Source organism: Oncorhynchus nerka, linkage group LG22, assembly GCF_034236695.1.
Source record: "Oncorhynchus nerka isolate Pitt River linkage group LG22, Oner_Uvic_2.0, whole genome shotgun sequence".
Classification (NCBI taxonomy): domain Eukaryota; kingdom Metazoa; phylum Chordata; class Actinopteri; order Salmoniformes; family Salmonidae; genus Oncorhynchus; species Oncorhynchus nerka.
This window is the reverse complement of record NC_088417.1, coordinates 67454852-67476759: the sequence shown is the minus strand read 5'-3', so window position 1 is coordinate 67476759 and position 21908 is coordinate 67454852. Positions and strand designations below refer to the sequence as shown.

Here is a 21908-nt window from a genome sequence, read left to right as displayed (position 1 = left end):
CCAATGGTATCCAAGGTAGATGTCAGTTCTTTGTGGGTAGCTAGTTAACAATTATTTGGATAGATAACCTGTTGAGTGTAGGGGGCAGTATTTTGATGTTTGGATGAAAAACGTACCCAAATGAAACTATTTCTCAGGCCCAGAATCTAGAATATGCATGTAATTGTCAAATTAGGATAGAAAACACTCTAAAGTTTCCAAAACTGTCAAAATATTGTCTCTTAGTATAACAGAACTGATATTGCAGGTGAAAACCTGAGGAAAATCCAACCCGGAAGTGCTGTTTTTCCTGAAAGCTCTCTGTTCCATTGCCTGCCTTCGCTCCATTTAAAGGGATATCAACCAGATTCCTTTTCCTATGGCTTCCACATGTTGTGAACAGTCTTTAGACATAGTTTCAGGCTTTTATTTTGAAAGATCACATCGGTGCCAGCAGCATTTTGCATGCGCAACAGTTTGGAGCAGACATTTTCTCCTTCTCTCCTATTGAAGAAGCTACAGTCCCGGTTGAAATATTATCGATTATATATTGTAAAAACAACCTGAGGATTGATTATAAAAAAACATTTGACATGTTTCTACGAACTTTACGGATACTATTTGGAATTCTTGTCTGGCCGGTCGTGACCGCTCGAGCCTGTGGATCTCTGAACATAACGCGCCAACCAAATGGAGGTATTTTGAATATAAAAATAATCTTTATGGAACAAAAGGAACATTTATTGTGTAACTGGGAGTCTCGTGAGTACAAACATCCGAAGATCATCAAAGGTCAGCGATTCATTTGATTGCTTTTCTGAGTTTCGTGACCAATCTACTTGGCTGCTAGCTGTTTGTAATGTTTTGTCTGCTGAGAGAGAGGTCCTTACATAAACGCTTGGTATGCTTTCACCGAAAAGCTTTTTTGAAATCTGACACGCCAGGTGGATTAACAACAAGCTAAGCTGTGTTTTGCTATATTGCACTTGTGATTTCATGAAAATTAAATATGTTTAGTAATTTATTTTGAATTTGGCGCTCTGCAATTCAGCAGATGTTGACACAAATGATCCCGCTAATGGGATGTGTGCATCAAGAAGATAACAGTAGTAGCTAGCCAGTTAGCTCTATTGACTTACTATGGGCTTGCGACCTAACCCACTGTAGTGTGCAATTGTAGGCACCCAATACCCACAGTCTGTTTCATTTTGTCTTAGTTACATCTTACAAAACATTACATTGGTTATGTACAGTATCAGTCAAAAGTTTGGACACCGCTACTTATCCAAGGCTTCTCTTTTTTTTGACTTATCTATATTGTAGGATACTAGCGATGACATCAAAACTATGAAATAACACACATGGAATCATGTAGTAACCAAAAAAGTGTTAAACAAATCAAAATATATTTTATATGAGATTCTTGAAAGTAGCCACCTTTTGCCTTGATGGCAGCTTTGCACACTCTTGGCATTCTCTCAACCAGGTTCACCTGGAATGCTTTTCCAACCGTCTTGAAGGAGTTACCACATGTGCTCAGCATGAGCACATGTGGAACTCCTTCAAGACTGTTGGAAAAGCATTCCAAGTTGCTTTTGGATGTTCAAGTTGCTTTCTGCAGTCCAACACATCCCAAACCACCATCTCAATTGGGTTGAGGTTGGGTGATTGTGGAGGCTAGGTCATCTGATGCAGCACTCCATCACTCTCCTTCTTGGTCAAATAGCCCTTACATCCTGGAGGTGTGTTGGGTCATTGTCCTGTTGAGAAACAAATGATAGTCCCACTAAGTGCAAACCAGATGGGATGGCATATCGCTGCAGAATGCTGTTGTAGCGATGCTGGTTGTGTGTGCCTTGAATTCTAAATAAATCACTGACAGTGCCACCAGCCAAGCACCATCACACCACCTCCTCCATGCTTCATGGTGGGAACCACACATGCGGAGATCATCCGTTCACCTACTCTGCGTCTCACAAAGACACGGCTGTTGGTACCAAAAATCTCAAATTTGGACACATCAGACCAAAGGACAGATTTCCACCGGTCTAATGTCCATTGCTCGTGTTTCTTGGCACAAGCAAGTCTCTTCTTATTATTGGTGTCCTTTAGTAGTGGTTTCACACAGTCTCCTCTGAACAGTTGATGTGTCTGTTTTGAACTTTCTGAAGCATTGATTTGTGCTGCAATTTCTGAGGCTGGTAACCCAAATGAACTTATCCTCTGCAGCAGAGGTAACTCTGGGTCTTCCTTTCCTGTGGCGGTCCTCATGAGAGCCAATTTCATCATAGCGCTTGATGGTTTTTGTGACTGCACTTGAAGAAACTTTCAATGTCCTTGAAATTTTCTGGATTGACTGACCTTCATGTCTTAAAGTAATGATGGACTGTAGTTTCTCTTTGCTTATTTAGCTGTTCTTGCCATAATATGGACGTGGTCTTTTACAAAATAGGGCTACAGTATATTCTGTATATCACCCCTACCTTGTCACAACACAACTGATTGGCTCAAATGCATTGAGAAGGAAAGAAATTCCACAATTGAACTTTTAACAAGGCACACCTACCTATTAATTGAAATAAATTCCAGGTAACTACATGAAGCTGGTTGAGAGAATGCCAAGAGTGTGCAAAGCTGTCATCAATGCAAAGGGTGGCTACTTTGAAGAATGTCAACACGTTTTGCTTCCTACATGATTCCATATGTGTAACGGCGTTCGTCTGTTGAAAGAGAGTCGGACCAAAATGCGGCATGGTGGTTACTCATGTTCTTTAATGAAAAAATGAACGATACATGAAATAACAATAATATACAAAACAACAAACGAAACGCGAAAACCTATACAGCCTATCTTGTGAAAACAAACACAGAGACAGGAACAATCACCCACGAAACACTCACAGAATATGGCTGCCTAAATATGGTTCCCAATCAGAGAGAACGATAATCACCTGACTCTGATTGAGAACCGCCTCAGGCAGTCATAGACTACGTAGACACCCCACAAAACCCCTAAGACAAAAACACACCACAATAACCCATGTCACACCCTGGCCTGACCAAATAAATAAAGAAAACACAAAATACTAAGACCAAGGCGTGACAATATGTGCTATTTCATGGTTTTGATGTCTTCACTATTATTCTACAATGTCGAAAATAGTAAAAACCCTTGAATGAGTAGGTGTGCTAAAACCTTTGACTGGTACTATATGTGCTTTTGTGCTTATTCAAGTATCCTCAGGAATGGCATTATCTAGTAATGCCACGGCTGCTCTGTATTGTAGTAGTTATTCTGTAGTAGCCTATAGCCCTGGATAACATACTAGTTTTTGCACTACAGTATTCATTCAGCTGTGTCTAGCTTGTTTTGGGGCAGGTTCAATCTATCTTGTCCAGAATGTCCAGCCTACACATTTCCCACATTAGTTCCCTTCTCGCTCTCTCTCCCTCTCGCACTCTCATTGTCCACCCTCTCCCCCACCCACCCTCTCTCCCCCACCCACCCTCTCTCTCCCCCACCCACCCTCTCGACCCACCCTCTCCATCTTACTCTCTCTCTTCAACATGGGTCTGTGTTTCCCATCATTCTTTATGCACTGTATCCTAACCCTTCTCTCTCTCCTTCAGATTTCAACTATAACACAGACGGGTATGACGGTGATGCAGCAGAGGATCATAAGAGTCAGGACGGTTCAGAGACCATGCCCTTCATAGACGAGTCCCCCACCATCTCCCCCAGCCTGTGTGCATGCGGCCCTGATGGAGATGCCATCTCCCCTGTCCCAGCAGAGGACCTGCTGCCCGGGGTGAGTCCCATACACACATGCGTTTACGCACAGACACTAGGGGTGAAAGAGTTGACAAAACTCACGGTGGTGTCACAGTTCGGTATTTTCCATGTATTATAATCGTAAACATGGGTAGCTTGAATTCCCAGGAGCAGATGGAAACAAAGGGACAACAAAAAGCAGCAGTGTCTGTCTTATAACATGAAATAAAACAGTCATTTAAAACAGAAAATAAAACAGTCAATTAAAACAGAATTTCAACAAGAGTGCATAGTCCAGCAGCATATATCCAAATTAAGTCACATAGCAGTGCCTTAGACAAAATAGGACCACTTAAGACTGGTTACTTGAAAATCTGATAAAAAGTTTATATTTTTTTCAAGTTTTTCTTTAAGAAGATTAGTCTATCTGCAGTGAGCACAGATCGGCTTGCTGTGGCAATGTCAGCTGCTGTGGAGAATAGCCTCTCGCTAGGGACAGAGGTCCCAGGCACAGCCAGGTAGTGTCTTGCTAACATGGCAACATGAGGTTATATTAACTCTTTGGTCTTGTAAGTGGATCAGCACCATGTAAGTGGATCAGCATCTGGGGAATACAGTCCACTTCCCTGTATGAGGTCACCTCCTCCTCTATGACCTTGACCTTTGACTTGGTTCCCTGCTCCTGTGTCGTGAACAACTCCCCAGACACTATTATAACAATTACAATTGTTGCTTTATCGTTAATTGTTAAATCACTAATTAATAAATGTCACATTAACAAAATAAATAAAATATCTGTTGTATATTGGTCACAATCTCTGCTGTGACTCAGACTCAGACGAGCAGCAGCATCCAGGTGCAGTAGGGACTTGAGCCGGGAGTCCAAAGCAGTGCTCTTGTGTAAGAAGTCTTTGACACCGGGGTCAGCATATCTAGGCTCCAGGTTAACTCTGATAGCAGTCATGACACCCCTTAGCGGGTTCATCTAATTCAGATGAAGATGGCGTAGCAGTGCAGACTTGGTTTGTTGTCCTCTTGTTTATTTTTTGTATTTTTCGTCTTTTTTGTATATATTCCAATTTATTTTTCAATCTCTTTTGCCATTTTTAAAATAAATATACCTTCCGGTAACCCGCCTCACTCAATGTGACACGAATCTGTTATTGTTTTAGACCCTATAGCCAAAACTTTCATCAAAATGTAGCCAGCCAATTATCTAAGTTAATAGATATTTAGTCATTGTTAGCCACTGCTCGCGGCCTATACCCTCTGCTCAGGCACCAGACGTTTTTTTAGCCTGGATAATACCTGCCAGCCTCGGACTGTTTTTCTCCACTACAACGCCAGATTTCTGCCGTAAACCCTGGACCATTGATCCTCACAGCTAGCTAGCTGCCACTGAGTGACCCAGCCACAAAGCTAGCCCTGAGCCAGGCGCCTCTCCCGGCTAGCAAACGAAATTTCCACAACTACAATACCTCTTTCGCCATCTGGCCCGGTCCCTTTGTCGACATGGCGCCCCGCGGTACCACCACGACTGTTCCACAAACGTAATTCCATCAGTTCACCTCCTTTGGCCGCCTTAAATCCGTAAACATGGGTACCCTCAGATATTATCCTGACTAACTTGCCCTCCAAATACACCTCCACTGTTTTCAATCAGGATCTCAGCGATCACTGCCTCATTGCCTGCATCCGCTATGGGTCCGCTGTCAAACGACCACCCCTCATCACTGTCAAACGCTCCCTAAAACACTTCTAAGAGCAGGCCTTTCTAATCGATCTGGCCCAGGTATCCTGGAAGGATATTGACCTCATCCCGCCAGTCGAGGATGCCTGGTCGTTTAAAAAAAATAATTTCCTCACCATCTTAGATAAGCATGCTCCTTTCAAAAAATGTAGAACTAAGAACAGATATAGCCCTTGGTTCACTCCAGACCTTACTGACCTCGACCAGCACAAAAACATCCTGTGGCGGACTGCAATAGCATTGAATAGTCCCCGCGATATGCAACTGTTCAGGGAAGTCAGGAACCAATACACACAGTCAGTTAGGAAAGTGAAAGGTTAGTTTTTTCAAACAGAAATGTGCATCCTGTAGCTCTAACTCCAAAAAGTTTTGTGACACTGTAAAGTCCATGGAGAACAAGAGCAGCTGCCCACTGCACTGAGGCTAGGCAACACGGTCACCGCCGATAAATTCATGATAATCGAACATTTCAATAAGCATTTCTCTACGGCTGGCCACGCTTTCCTCCTGGCTACCCCAACCCCGGCCAACAGCTCCGCAACTACTTGCCCGCTCCCCAGCGTCTCCTTCACCCAAATCCAGATCACAGATGTTCTCAAAGAGCTGCAAAACCTGGACCCGTACAAATCAGCTGGGCTAGACAATCTGGACTCTTTCTAAAATTATCCGCCGCCATTGTTGCAACCCCTATTACCAGTCTGTTCAACCTCTCTTTCGTTTCATCCGAGATCACTAAAGATTGGAAAGCTGCTGTAGTCATCCCCTCTTCAAATGATGTGACACTCTCGACCCAAACTGTTTTTGACCTATATCCATCCTGCCCTGCCTTTCTAAAGTCTTTGAAAGCCAAGTTAATAAACAGATCACTGACCATTTCGAATCCCACCGTACCTTCTTCGCTGTGCATTACGGTTTCCGAGCTGGTCACGGGTGCACCTCAGCCACGCTCAAGGTACTAAACCATATCATAACCGCCATCGGTAAAAGACAGTACTATGCAGCCGTCTTCATCGATCTGGCCACGGCTTTCGACTCTGTCAATTACCGTATTCTTATCGGCAGACTCAATAGCCTTGGTTTCTCAAATGACTACTTCTCCTTGTTCACCAACTACTTCGGAGATAGAGTTCAGTGTGTCAAATCGGAGGGCCTGTTGTCCGGACCTCTGGCAGTCTCTATGGGGGTACCATAGGGTTCAATTCTCGGGCCGACTCTTTTCTCTGTATATATCAACGATGTCGCTCTTGCTGCGGGTGATTCCCTGATCCACCTCTACGCAGACGACACCATTCTGTATACATCTGGCCCTACTTTGGACACTGTGTTAACTAACCTCCAAACGAGCTTCAATGCCAAACAACACTCCTTCTGTGGCCTCCAACTACTCTAGCAAAACCAAATGCATGCTTTTCAACCGATCGCTGCCCGCACCCGCCCACCCGACTAGCATCACTACTCTGGATGGTTCTGACCTAGAATACGTGGACAACTACAAATACCTAGGTGTCTGGCTAGACTGTAAACTCTCCTTCCAGACTCATATCAAACATCTCCAATCCAAAATCAAATCTAGAATCGGCTTTCTGTTTTGCAACAAAGCCTCCTCCACTCACGCCGCCAAACTTACCCTAGTAAAACTGACTCTCTTACCGATCCTCGACTTCGGCGATGTCATCTACAAAATAGCTTCCAATACTCTACTCAGCAAATTGGATTTAGTCTTTCACAGTGCCATCCGTTTTGTTACCAAAGTGCCTTATACCACCCACCACTGCGAACTGTATGCTCCAGTCGGCTTGCCCTCGCTACATATTCGTCGCCAGACCCACTGGCTCCATGTCATCTATATGTCTTTGCTAGGTAAAGCTCCACCTTATCTCAGCTCACTGGTCACGATAACAGCACCCACCCGTAGCACACGCTCCAGCAGGTATATCTCACTGGTCATCCCCAAAGCCAACACCTCCTTTGGCCGCCTTTACGTCCAGTTCTCTGCTGCCAGTGACTGGAACGAGTTACAAAAATAGCTGAAGCTGGAGACATTTCTCTCACTAACTTTAAACATCAGCTATCTGAGCAGCTAACCCGATTGCTGCAGCTGTTCATAGTCCATCTGTAAATAGCCCACCCAAACTACCTACCTCATCCCCATATTGTTTTTATTTACTTTGCTGCTCTTTTGCACATCAGTATCATTACTTTCACACCATCTGCTCATCTATCACTCCAGTGTTAATCTGCTAAATTGTAATTACTTTGCTACTATGGCCTGTTTATTGCCTTACCTCCTCATGCCATTTGCACAAACTGTATATAGACTTCCTTTTTTTCTGTTGTGTTATTGACTGTATGTTTGTTTATTTCATTTGTAACTCTGTTGTTTGTGTCGCACTGCTTTGCTTTAGCTTGTCCAGGTCGCAGTTGTAAATGAGAACTTATTCTCAACTAGCTTACCTGGTTAAATAAAGATTTTAGTGATGTTATATATATATATATATATATATATATATATATATGCAGGCCTCAGCGTATCATGCAGCCCTCAGGTTCATTACAAATCAGAAACGTCTAACACATTGTGATCTCTACAGCGCTGTTGGCTGGTCATTTTATCTCTGTTCTTTTTTTAGTCAGGTCAGTAAATAAATATCAATTACGGTCACATTCTGATTTGCTTCTAACAGTACCAAAAATTAGAACAGGTCATGGTAGAAATAGTTTGAGTTACTTAGCACCGTGGTCCTGGAATTCTCTCCTGAACATTTTAAAATGTGATGATCTAGTTTTGTTGGTGGAGTTTAAACACTTGATCGATGTATATATCATAGAAGAATGTAATTGTTTTTAGGCCAGCTGTTTTTAGTCGAGATGTTTGTGTTTTTAATGTAATATGTAATTGTTGTACTGTCTGTCTGTTTATAGTTTTGTTTAATGTTGTATTAGTGTATGTAAGTCGTTTTGTCAAACGTTGTTCCCCCATGGATCATGGAAACAGATGGAATGCTCTGTGCATTTCAGTGTTGACTGTTTTGAGAGGTTTGCACACTTTGATTCCTCTGCTTGTTTGTCATTTTCAGACAAAGTCACAATATCTTTGACATTCTTCCTCACAGCTTGTTCAGTCAGTGTAGAATACAGCTCAACTTTCTGCTCAAGGTACCTCTCAACCATGTCATGGCTTGATTTCCATCTAGTAGGGACATCTTGGATTAGTTTGTGGTTTGGCAGATCCAGCATCTCCTGTCTTGAAAACATGTGCAGAAGTTGTGCTTTTATGAAAGAAGGATACCACTTTCCTGATCTGTCCTATGAGGTGAGAGATTGGATTCACTGTCATTGCTTTTTGAAATGCTAGATTAATAACGTGAGCAAAGCATCTTATCTGTGGCCCCAATTCAGCTAGTGCAACTGCATTTGCAATATTTCTAGCGTTGTCAGTGGTCACAGGAATCGCTACATTATCCCTCTCCAACTTCCACACTGCAACTACTTCCCTTAGCTCCTCCCCCAAGTTTACACTGGTGTGACTCCTCTCAAGGGGAAGTGTTTGAAACACATGGCTGTTTACCTCCCACGCTGCCGTAATGAAACGAGCCTTACAGGAAGGTAGCTCTAGATGTCCAACTGTTTGTTGTTAAAGCAACAGATCGCGTTTCTCACAACTCGCTCTCAAGTTGATATTTTTTAAAAGTTTTTTTGTATAAGACAGGTATTAATGTCTGGGGAAAAATGTGTACAGTAAGGAATAGTAAAGTGCGGCTCGGCCACTTTAAAGATGTTTCTGAACCCCGCCATCTCTACCACAGAGAAGGGACTCATATCTGCCTCTATGAATTTTGCTATTGCTGAGTTGTTTTCTCTAACCTTACCGGAGTCGGCCTCATTATTGTTGCCTGAATGAAGGCTGTGGGGAGAAGTGGTTGCCGTTTCATTTTTTCACCTAGTCCCACGGAATGGCACTTTGGGGTGATGTCGGCGCAAATGAGTAGTCTTGTTACTCATATTGCCACTGGAATAGGCTATCGGTAATGAACAGAGCCTACATGTTGTAGAAGTTTTATCCACCACTCTAATAGTCTATCGGTAATGAACAGAGCCTACATGTTGTAGAAGTTTTATCCACCACTCTAATAGTCTATCGGTAATGAACAGAGCCTACATGTTGTAGAAGTTTTATCCACCACTCTAATAGTCTATCGGTAATGAACAGAGCCTACATGTTGTAGAAGTTTTATCCACCACTCTAATAGTCTATCGGTAATGAACAGAGCCTACATGTTGTAGAAGTTTTATCCATCACTCTAATAGTCTATCGGTAATGAACAGAGCCTACATGTTGTAGAAGTTTTATCCACCACTCTAATAGTCTATCGGTAATGAACAGAGCCTACATGTTGTAGAAGTTTTATCCACCACTCTAATAGTCTATCGGTAATGAACAGAGCCTACATGTTATATAAGTTTTATCCACCACTCTAATAGGCTATCGGTAATGAACAGAGCCTACATGTTGTAGAAGTTTTATCCACCACTTCTACATGTTGTAGAAGTTTTATCCACCACTCTAATAGTCTATCGGTAGTGAACAGAGCCTACATGTTGTAGAAGTTTTATCCACCACTCGTTAACGGGCAATCCCCGTTATAGTTTACAGGGAAACCGAAATGTTGCCAGAAGGCAGACCTGAATGATACTGGGGCGTCTTCTAGTTCTGGCTCGCCATGTTGCTCCTTTGCATTTAGCTAACTTTTAATTCCATCATAAGCTAACGTAAACTCACGTAAACTCGTACATTGCCTTGGTCCGTACAATTGCCCTTATTTTAGCGCCCCAAAAACGTAATACTTCCAGATCAACTGTAATGTCAATACCATTGTAAAGCACAATTTCTCCCCTTTCCAACAGAATCAATTACATGACCTAAACACTGCCCGTTTCTGCATAATTCAAGCAGGCAATGAGCCCAGTCTGGTCTTTTTTTTAAATGGCGGGTGGGGAAGCGAAACTAATGCCTGATAGTGAGAAGGAGAGATCAGTGTGGGAAAATAGCTTTTTTTCACTCGATCTGTCCAACTTATCACCTTATCACCTCTAAAATGTAAATAAAACACTATAAAGAGTTTATATAATGTGTCATTACATACCTATTTGTAGTTTTGTGTCGAATTTGAATCTTAGCCGGTGCTAAAGTGATCTTAGAAGTAAACAGCAGCGTTGAGAATGATGATCACATGCAATGATGACTCAAAAAATGACTTGGTATCCCCCCTTACCCCCGTCACTGGCCATTTCATGTTTTTAAAGGATGAGAGGAGTGCCACACCTGGTAGAGAGAGATTGTAAGACAGAAATAGTTGCTTTATGCGTGCTGTATGTTACGACATGACACGTCTAGATGTAACGGAGGGTCCGTTTCTCCAAGACTATAGAGCCATTACCATGTCGATCAACACTTGAACCTAGTTCACACCCCCGGTTTTGAAGTCAACACAGTCGCTACAGTCCCATTAGTTTTCTTTGTAGCCTCGTTTGAATGTTGCGGTTGCGCACGTTTGTATGGAATGTGGTGAGTTTACGTTAATTGCTGCTACGACAGTCTCTCAGCTCTGTTCTCGCTGGAGTGAAATAACTAATGAGCGGAGCAGCATACAGCTACGAGATGAAACAACTTAATCAAATAAAAAAATATTTTGATATTTTTCCAACGTCAATCTATACGCCAGTGGTTTATGCAATATATATATTTTTTTTACAATGACGTGTGTTTATATATATTTTCCTAGCTATAATATATGATTAATGTATTATTCGGTTCGCAGTGCGTCCCGAACCGTGGACCCGTGGACGGTTCAATACGAATACACGTAGCGTTTCACCCCTAACACACACACTGGCGTAAAGGACAGTATTGCAGAGGTGCACAACTCCGGCTTGCAAGGTCTGGGGCCGGGTTACTTCTTACTCCTTTCAGTGCTTTTGCTGCAAACACTTCTTATTCCTACTGTGAGAGTAATTCATTGTGGTCACAACCAATGTTCCCTCTAATATTTTTCTGCTGAGCGCAAACTTGAACGTTGTGAAACATCTGTGCGACTTCTAGTGCGTGTTTACTGTGAACACTGAGGCTGTAACTACTTTAAATTGTAGTTTTAAGTGGCCAATTAGGCTAGAGTGGCTATTTGATCATAATGTAGGCCTACCACAGTGGACTCACATAAAAAAACGATGGAGAAAATGCATCCCATAAGATTTTAACATGGAAATAGGTGTTATATTATTCAGCCTACAGTAGCAGCCAATGTGTGGTGTTCAATGTAGGCCTACATTCCATGAGACTTAAAAAAATAAAATAGGCAGGGCATTGACATTAATCTGTTTATCCACTTGTCCTTCAGAGAATGAGGTGACTGGACATGTTTGTGTTGTTTGAAGCAAGAAACCACCAATAAAATGCATTATTATTCCCATACCATTATTACAGAAAATCTGACACATTATGCTACCTATTGGCTACTTAGCTCATCCAAGCCTCTCTCAAAATACAACACTGCCCCTTTAGGACAAAAACAGCTCTACCTGACTCACTTTTCAAAGATGTCGAGAAATGTACACGTTTTGTGCTTTTGTAGGAAGCAATCACTCCCCTATTGCTGACTACAAATGATCTAGAACTGGGCTAATAACTCACTAACTAGCAAAGGATATGAACAACGTGCACATGTGGCTACATGCAGCTCTTGTTTTGATCTCAGCTGATGGCGAAACTCGAGTCACACCACATTATTTCTGCCTTGTACACAAATTCATGTTGTTATTCCTATGAACAGAGAAAGTGAAATATTCCTCGATATTAGAAAAACCCAAGCCGCTAACAATAACAGCAACGCAAGCCCATAGATGCACTTTCCTACTCATTCATTACTGCTGCAGTGCTTATTGTAGTGCTGAGTGGAAATAGGAAGAACACACATTTTATAGGTTATGAAAGCGTTGAATACAAAGTAACAACTTAAACATGAACTTACTCATAAAACAGCAGCTCTTTACTGTATTTGTTGAGTCTCTGTAGTCTTTTTTTTTAACGTTTTGAAATCTCACAGTATCAACTTTTCTGTAGCTTTATTTTATGTGTGCTAAGTTATGGTAGACATGGTAATCTGAGCCATCCGATTGGCCATCGGTAGGCCTATGGTGCACTTGATTTTATCTCTTGGCCCGCTGAGAAGGCGCAGGGCAGCTGAATCGGGTGCACCTACCAACATCGGCCCGAGACAAAAAAAAAATAGGAACAAGGCTTTTATCATTGGGTTTTCTACAGAAATGTTTGGCGATCGACTAGGAATGCCTTGGAGATTGATCGGTTGGTGACCACTGCTCTAGAAAGTTGAGTGAAGTTCAATCTTGTGCATCTCTCTGTGGGCTGATATTTCTTCTGCACAGCAGCCTACTTCCTGTATTCCAATGTAATTAACCACTATAATTCTGTCTTCACAGTAACACTGCAGGTGCTGCATTCATTCACATCCTCGGCATGACATCGGTAGCTATTAGCACTAAGTTACAATCTGCTGTCCTCTCTCTGAGACATAGGCCTTTTGACACTGCATGGTTCTTAGCCCCAGGCTAAGACTGTCCCTGGGCTAGATTATCCTGTGTTCACACAAGCATTTGTTAACCCTGGGCTGAGCTTTAGCCATGGGCTAAGGATTCACACTTGTATTCCAAAGCCCTGAGCTAACGAACAAACACAGCATGCGACCAACAATCTATCTCTGCGACACAACCAATGTTATAAGTAAATAATTTATTAAGATATTATTTCCTCTTGCTTCTAATCTAGCATTTTGTTTCCAAGAGTGATTGTTTGTAAACCTTGCTGTCTGACATCGGAAACTGTTTCACTTTTTGAAATGTGATCTCGCCCCTGTACGTAGAATGTTGTCCACGGATGAGACAAACTTTTCTCATCCAGGCAAAATTCATGCAATATTATTACTATTATTTTTATTGATTGTAATATCGAATTAAATGTCAAAAGAAAAGTTACGAAAGTTCGTATTTTGTTTTCAGAAGAAAATATGAAATAGTTAAAATGTAGCTGCAGAACGCGTCACAGGCATCACAAGCATATGCAAAATAAGCGAAAGTGCAGCTTTTGTGATTGGACAGTGAAAGTTCTGTGTTGTTCTTGACCTTGTTTCACACTGGCTATTTTGGGACTGTGTTTCTGGGGCTAGCCCTGAAAAGTCTGTGCTAACCCTGCTCCAGAGCAGGGCCAGCTAGTCCAGGGCTAAGGTTGATGCTAGCCCACTTAAGAAAGTGTAAGTGTGAACACTCGCTTAACCCCAGGCTAAGATCTCCCTTAGCCCAGGACTAAGCAGGCTCTTAGCCCTGGGCTAAGGTGCAGTGTGAACATGCCTAGGATGTCAGAACTCAGCACAGCAGAAAACCCATATATGTCAGCATTGCTATCAGTTTAATATAAATAACACGTATGACAGAGACAAGAAATAGTCCTGACTTTAATGACTGTCTGAATGGTAATACACTAACCCAGCTGTTGGGAATACGTCCTCAGTGAGCAGGGCCCAAGGGGTAACTACTAATGTCAGTGGTGGTATTAGTGACAGTAGGTTAGGAGCACTGTGTGTGTGCACAGGTGTGTCTCTCGATCCTTACACACTGGGCTCTCTGCAGGGACAGAGCTGAACCCGTCCTGAGCTCTATCTTCCACGAAGGCCTCAGGCTGACTGAAAGGTCATGTGAAACAGCCACACAAAAATGGAATGTGTGTAAAAAGTTTATGGGAAAAAAGCTGAGACCTGGGGTGTGGTTTGTAGTGTTACGTCACACTGTATTGTCAACTAAGGAGCGACCGCTTTTAGTCTAACTGACTTATTTTATACACCTGGAATCTCTACTTCATGCTGAAGAGAACAACATTGTCAGTTGTTCCAACAGAGTAGCTTGCAGTCATATCTTTATCATTGTGACAGGTTTCCTTCCTCATGTACTATGGTTCAGTACAGGCCAGTGGTACAGCTCCATCTCCACCTAGTGGTGGGAGAGAGACATCGCACCAACAGACATTTCCTCTGCAGCAGTAACTTCTGCAGTGGGCTTACACAGCAAATTGATCTGCAAAGGATGACTCATGAGGCAATGGTCAGAACACATAAGCCGGCCGGCCGGCTGCAACAGAGCCTGGACTTGAACCCAGAATCTTGTATCACTGCAATGCAGTGCCTTAGACCACTGCGCCACTCGGGAGGCCCTTTCCACGCCATTTCGCCCATTGGGAAATGCTATTCTCCACAGTGGGCATAGATTTCAGTGAGCACAAGGGTGCACACACTGAGAACGAAATCTATTACATCTGCCAAACTACAGAATGGATGTTACTGTTTCTTCAGGGAGTGCTTCTACACCTGCATTGCTTGCTGTTTGGGGTTTTAGGCTGGGTTTCTGTACAGAACTTTGAGATATCAGCTGATCTAAGAAGGGCTATATAAATACATTTGATTTGATTAGTAACAAAGATGAAGTAATGTGTTCGCTGAATTCCCATCATGTTTGCTATTTCATCCAGACACAGAAGAAATATAAGCTAAGCAATTTATTTTGTATTCGAATTTAGCATTTTTAAAGTTAGGAGATATTATTTACACAAAGTAATGAGACTGGGATTGCAAGTATACCTCCATGATAATATGGTAAAGTTGGCCTCATGTATAGGCACTCTAACAAATAGATAAGACCAAGGACATCCCAAATCAGTTAACAGTTTTTAATGAAGCTAGCAATGCTAATGCCAAATGTATTAAAAAAAATAGATATAAAAAAAACAGTGGTGAAAAAAGTACCCAAATATCATACTTGAGTAAAAGTTAAGATACTTTCATAGAAAATGACTCAAGTGAAAGTCACTCGGTAAAATACTACTTGAGTAAAAGCCCAAAAGTATTTGGTTTTAAATATATTTAAGTGTCAAAAATGTACTTAAGTATCAAAGTAAAAGTATGAACCATTTCTAATTCCTTATATTAAGCTAATCAGACGGCACACTATTGATGGATAGCCAGGGGGGACACTCCAACACTCAGACATCATTTACAAACAGCATGTGTGTTTAGTGAGTCTGCCAGATCAGGCAGTAGGGATGACCAGGGATGTTCTCTTGAGAAGTGTGTGAATTGGACCATTTTCCTCTAACAATATAACAAGTACTTTTGGGTGTCAGGGAAAATGAATGGAGTAAAAAGTGCATAATTTTCATTAGGAATGTAGTGAAGTAAAAGTCGGCAAAAATATAAATATAAATATATAATATATATATAATATATAATATATATATATATATATAAATAGTAAATTACAGATTCCCCCCCAAAAATACTTAAGTAGTTTTAAGTCTTTAAAGTCTTAACTTGTTTTATTTTTTCAGTAGTGTAAAGTACTTATCACATTGGTGTAGAGAGAGAGATGCTCACACACATACAGCTTATGAAGCTAGGTATACTGTAAAACTCACACTATATCACACACATTAATAGATTGCTTCAGTTGGATTAAAGTCTGTTTTTAGTAGTTGAAGAGGTCTACATATTGTGAAGTAGAGGGAGAGAGACAGATGTTAACACAGTTTATGCAGCTCGGTCTACTACTGTACAACTCACACACATATCATGCACATCAATGTATTATGGCATGATCATTGATCATACTGACCTGAAGTATTTTAAACATTTGTTTTGCAAATGGACAGGGAACAGTTCATCTGATTTTGTTCATCTAAATGCAAATCATACATCTGTGATTGACAGTATACAGGTATTATTGCATGTTGACTCACCAATCACAGTGAAATTAGATTAAATCTAGCCATGATTAGGGCTGTGGCGGTAACGAATTTCGTCAGCTAGTGATTCTCAAACAAATCACTGTCGGTCTCACAGAAATTTACCGTTAATTATCAAAGACATTTGGCATCTCCTGGCTTCCACACGCCTACAAGCCATTTTTAAAAACTAATAAAATATAACTATTTTCTCCAAGCGATTTGAGGGAATGCGCACATGCGGCTAATCTGTGAGTTGTTAACAAAGAAATAGGTACTCCTAAATGCTTAATTTAGAGTTATTTATGTAACTTTAGTAGTTCTACAAACGTTGGGCTAAATGTTTTTATTTTTAATACATTGTAAGGCTGCATGATGAGACTATTACAGTCTCATCAAGTTTGGGCACCCCTGACAATTTCCATGATTTCCATTTATAAATAATTGGGTGTTTGGATCATCAATTTAATTTTGATCTATCAAATAACTGATGGACACAGTAATATTTCAGTAGTGAAATTAGGTTTATTGGATTAACAGAAAATGTGCAATATGCATCAAAACAAAATTAGACAGGTGCATAAATTTGGGCACCCCAATAGAAAAATCACATCAATATTTAGTAGATCCTCCTTTTGCTAAAATAACAGCCTCTAGACGCTTCCCATAGCCTCTAATGAGTGTCTGGATTCTGGGTGAAGGTATTTTGGACCATTCCTTCTTACAAAACTTCTCCAGTTCAGTTAGGTTTGATGGTTGCCGAGCATGGGCAGCCCGCTTCAAATCATCCCACAGATTCTCAATGATATTCAGGTCTGGGGACTGGGATGGCCATTCCAGAACAGTGACACCATCTGCAGCAAGATGATGTTGTAGGTCTTTGGAGGTGGTCTGTGGACTGTTTGTGACCGTTCTCACCAACCTTCGCCTTTTGCCTCTCTGATATTTTACTTGGCCTGCCACTTCTGGCCTTAACAAGAACTGTGCCTGTGGTCTTCCATTTCCTCACTATGTTCCTCACATTGGACACTGGCAGCTTTTTTGTAGCCTTCCTCTAAACCATAATGTTGAACAATCTTTGTTTTCAGGTCATTTGAGAGTTGTTTTAAGGCCCCCATGTTGCCACTCTTCAGAGGAGAGTCAAAGAGAACAACAACTTGCAATTGGCCTTAAATACATTTTCTCATGATTGGATGCACTTGTCTATGAAGTTCAAGGCTTAATGAGCTCATCAAACCAATTGTGTGTTCCAATTAATCAGTGCTAAGTAGTTACAGGTATTCAAATCAACAGAATGACAAGGGTGCCCACATTTTTGCATAGCCTATTTTTCACATCTCATTTAATTTCATACAACTTAATATTGCTACACTAAAAATCTTTGTCTGGACAATACCCCAGTACTCAGCTTTTATTAGAAAATGAATGGCATGCCACTGTGATCATTTTCTGTGACGACAAAGTAAATTATTATGCATCCTCAGAGGGGTGCCCAAACTTTTTCATGACTGTATGATGATTTGAAAAAGTTGCTTGAAAGGCATGAGCTCTGCTTAGTTTTCTGGGCAGGCTGTACTCACTCCAATAGTCTCTCATTCACAATTTGACAAGCACTTGATAATGCCTCGAATGTCATGGTGACATCCCCTTTGTGGCCGTAATGCAACCTAAAAAACATGCCTTTTGCAGGCCGTAGTGCTGAGTTGTGCCCTTCTCCCTGCGTGTGCTGTGTAATCCAAAGCGTCTTTCACTCACATGGCTCTCCATCACGTGATCGGGTCTTTCTCACAGGCTACAAGTGAAGATAGACACATCGTGGACGCAACTGCGTGTGTCCTTATCCAATTCCGAGGTGCATATTGAAGATATTGGAAGAACTGTCCACATTTACTTTCAGCCAACAAGATGAGGCCTAACGAACAGCAAAAGCACTAGTCTATGTCAATCTACAATCCCCCATAGTACAAAAGTCAACCTATTCTATTCTGTGCGAGAAATACTTTTTCCAAACATAGTCAGGGACAGTTGTGGGATGCGATAGATCCCACATTTATACAACCATTAGCATCAAAAACTACTAGGCTATTTCGTCACATTATAAGCGCAGCAATGCACACATGGTACTGTAGTTAGGCTAAAAGCGCAAATTTTCCATTAGCGGAAAACACCATTATCAAAAGTGACCGCAAATGCAATTATGCATGTAATGTTTTTATTATAAAGGTGCATTTTTACAGTGAAAATTATCGTCCCCAAATTTGAAACTCATGCACTGCTTATAAATGCCAGTTAGGCTCTAACCCCCTTGTAAAGCGGATGAATCTGCTTAATTTTAAGAAGTTATTTGGCCACTTTAGTTGTGATACAAACCTCATTAAAACAAATAGGCCTATGGGCTAGGCTACATGAGGTGTGCGACTATGATTTGAGTAAGTCACACAAAATCTTGTCTTTACATATACTAAATAATATGTGACATTTGTTTTTATTTAGAATGGACCATTATAATGCACCTGCTCGAAACCGGGGCAGCGGGAGGAAATACATGTCATTTATGCACTTAAATAGCGAATGGAGGATCCTTTTCCCGTGGTTTATTTTCATGCCAGCCAGGTAGGCTATACTCCTGTTGTAAAGATAAGCAATGTGCTTAATATTAGGAAAGTTGAGAAATAAATATAGTAGGCCTAGCCTACAGAAAGCTGATGGGATCCTCGTCTTTTTATTAGTGGCCATCACAGTTTTCTCCTGCAATTGCATAGCCTATAGACATGTTGCGCTCATGGGCTCTCATGAATGTCAGGCTCTCCTCAAACCCTACTTCCTAACCTGAGAACTCTGTTCTGTTACTGTCTCTTGGCCCTCCCACCCCTACGGGAGGGCAGCTCCCACTCAGCCCAGTCCAAGCTCTTCTCTGTCCTGACACCCCTATGGGAGGGCAGCTCCCGCTCAGCCCAGTCCAAGCTCTTCTCTGTCCTGACACCCCTATGGGAGGGCAGCTCCCGCTCAGCAGCTCACCCCCCCATCTTAATAGCTCAGGCTTTGCTCAAATCAAATCAAAGTGTATTTGTCACATGCGCCGAATACAACAGGTGTAGACCTTACAGTGAAATGCTTACTTACAGGCTCTAACCAATAGTGCAAAAAAGGTGTGTGTGTGTGTGTTGACATGCATCAGACAGTCCTTGCACTTTGAAACCCACACCCATGGTGTCTTATAGCACCACCCACTGGGTGAAATGGTGGAAAAAGACTGTGCACACACCTGGCGTTACAATGACAAGTAGTGCAGCAGATGACTGCTGTCTGAACACACATTTGATTTGGTCACTTGTAACTTGCCATTTGGACAGTCAGTATTCCAAAACAGAATAGAAAAACAAAACTGATTTGAGCATTAAGGCATGCAGTGTGAACAAGGAAATAGTGGCTATACATTCCTGCCAGGGAGACTAAAATCATTATTTGCTGTTGATTGAGCAGTGATGAGAATCTAGTGTTGGGTTGAAAACTATTAATGATGAGAATGTAGGCTAGTTACTGTATGAGTGTTGTTTAATGGAGACTGTTTCTATATGTACAGTGTAGTCATAAAGTATTCATACCCCTTGACTTATTCCACATTTTGTTACGTTACAGCCTTATTCTGAAATGGATTAAATAAAAATAAATCCTCAGCAGTCTACACACAATACCCCATAATGACAAAGTGAAAACAGGTTTTTATAATTTTTTTAATAAATTGATTAAAAATACATAACAGATAACTTATTTACATACGTATTCAGACCCTTTGCTATGAGACTGAAAATTGAGCTCAGCTTCATCCTGTTTCCATTGAGCATCCTTGATGTTTCTAAAACTTGATTGGAGTCCACCTGTGGTAAATTCAATTGATTTGGACATGATTTGAAAAGGCACACACCTGTCTATATAAGGTCCCACAGTTGATAGTGCATGTCAGAGAAAAAAAACAAGCCATGAGGTCGAAGGAATTGTCCATAGAGCTCAGATCTGGCGAAGGGTTCCAAAAAATATCTGCAGCATTGAAGGTCCCCAAGAACACAGTGGCCTCCATCATTCCCAAATAGAAAAAGTTTGAAACCACCAAGACTCTTCCTAGAGCTGGCCGCCTGACAGGGAGACTCGTCAGGATCGAGGGAAAGATGAACGGAGCAAAGTACAGAGATCCTTGATTAAAAATCTGCTCCAGAGTGCTCAGGACCTCAGACTGGGGCGAAGGTTCACCTCCAAACAGGACAAACTCCCTAAGCATATGACCAAGACAACGCAGGAGTGGCTTCGGGACAAGTCTCAATGTCCTTTAGTGGCCCGGCCAGAGCCTGGACTTGTACCCAATCGAACATCGAGAGAGACCTGAAAATAGCTGTGCAGCGACGCTCCCCATCCAACGTGACAGAGCTTGAGAGGATCTGCAGAGAAGAATGTAAGAAACTCCCCAAACACAGGTGTGCCAAGCTTGTAGCGTCAAACCCAAGAAGACTTGAGGCTGTAATCGCTGCCAAAGGTGTTTCAACAAAGTACTGAGTAAAGGGTCTGAATACTTATGTAAATGTGATATTTCAGTTTTTTATTTTTAAAACATTAGCAAAAATTTCTAAAACCTGTTTTTGCTTTGTCATTAGGGGGTATTATCATGAGGGGGAAAAAACAATTGAATTCATTTTAGATTAAGGCTGTAATTTAACAAAATGTGAAAAAAGTCCAGGGGTCTAAATACTTTCCAAATGCAACATGCAACAATTTCAAGATTTTACTGAGTTTCAGCTCATGTAAGGAAATCAGTCAATTGAAATAAATGTATTAGGCCCTAATCTATGGATTCCACGACTGGGAATACAGATATGCGTCTGTTGGTCACAGATGCCTTCAACAACAAAAAAAGTAGGGGAGTGGTTCAGAAAACCGTTCACTGTCTGATGTGACCACAATGTGCCTCATGCAGCGCGACACATCTCCTTTGCAGAAAGTTGATCAGGCTGTTGATTGTGGAATGTTGTCCCACTCCTCTTTAATGGCTGTACGAAGTTGCTGGATATTGGCGGGAACTGGAACACACTGTCGTACACGTTGATCTAGAGCATCCCAAACATGCTCAATGGGTGACATGTTTGGTGAGTATGCAGACCATGGAAGAACTGGCACGTTTCAGCTTCCAGGAATTGTATACATATACTTGAGACATGGGGCTGTGCATTATCATGCTGAAACATGAGGTGATTGTGGCGGATGAATGGCACGACAGGATCTCATCACTGTATCTCTGTGCATTCAAATTGCCATCAAAAGCAATTGTGTTCATTGTCTGTTGTCCATACCAAAACCCCACCGCCACCATGGTGCACTCTGTTCACAACTTCGACATCAGCAAACCTCTCACCCATACAACGCCATACACATGGTCTGTGGTTGTGAGGCCGGTTGGACGTACTGCCAAATTTTCTAAAATGACGGCTTATGGAGGAGAAATTAACATTCAATTCTCTGGAAACAGCTCTGGTGGACATTCTTGCGGCCAGCATGCCAATTGCACGCTCCCTCAGAATTTG

General features: G+C 41.6%; 1 protein-coding gene across 3 annotated transcripts in view; it reads left to right on the top strand.

The window, feature by feature from the left end:
• Nucleotides 1-21908, top strand: part of LOC115105535 (active breakpoint cluster region-related protein-like) — a 250947-nt gene that overhangs the window by 87287 nt on the left and 141752 nt on the right. For all 3 annotated transcript variants that reach the window (XM_065007331.1, XM_065007332.1, XM_065007333.1), the window contains exon 2: nt 3610-3788. In XM_065007331.1, the coding sequence (XP_064863403.1) occupies nt 3610-3788 (179 nt within the window). The remainder of the gene's footprint in view (nt 1-3609; nt 3789-21908) is intronic.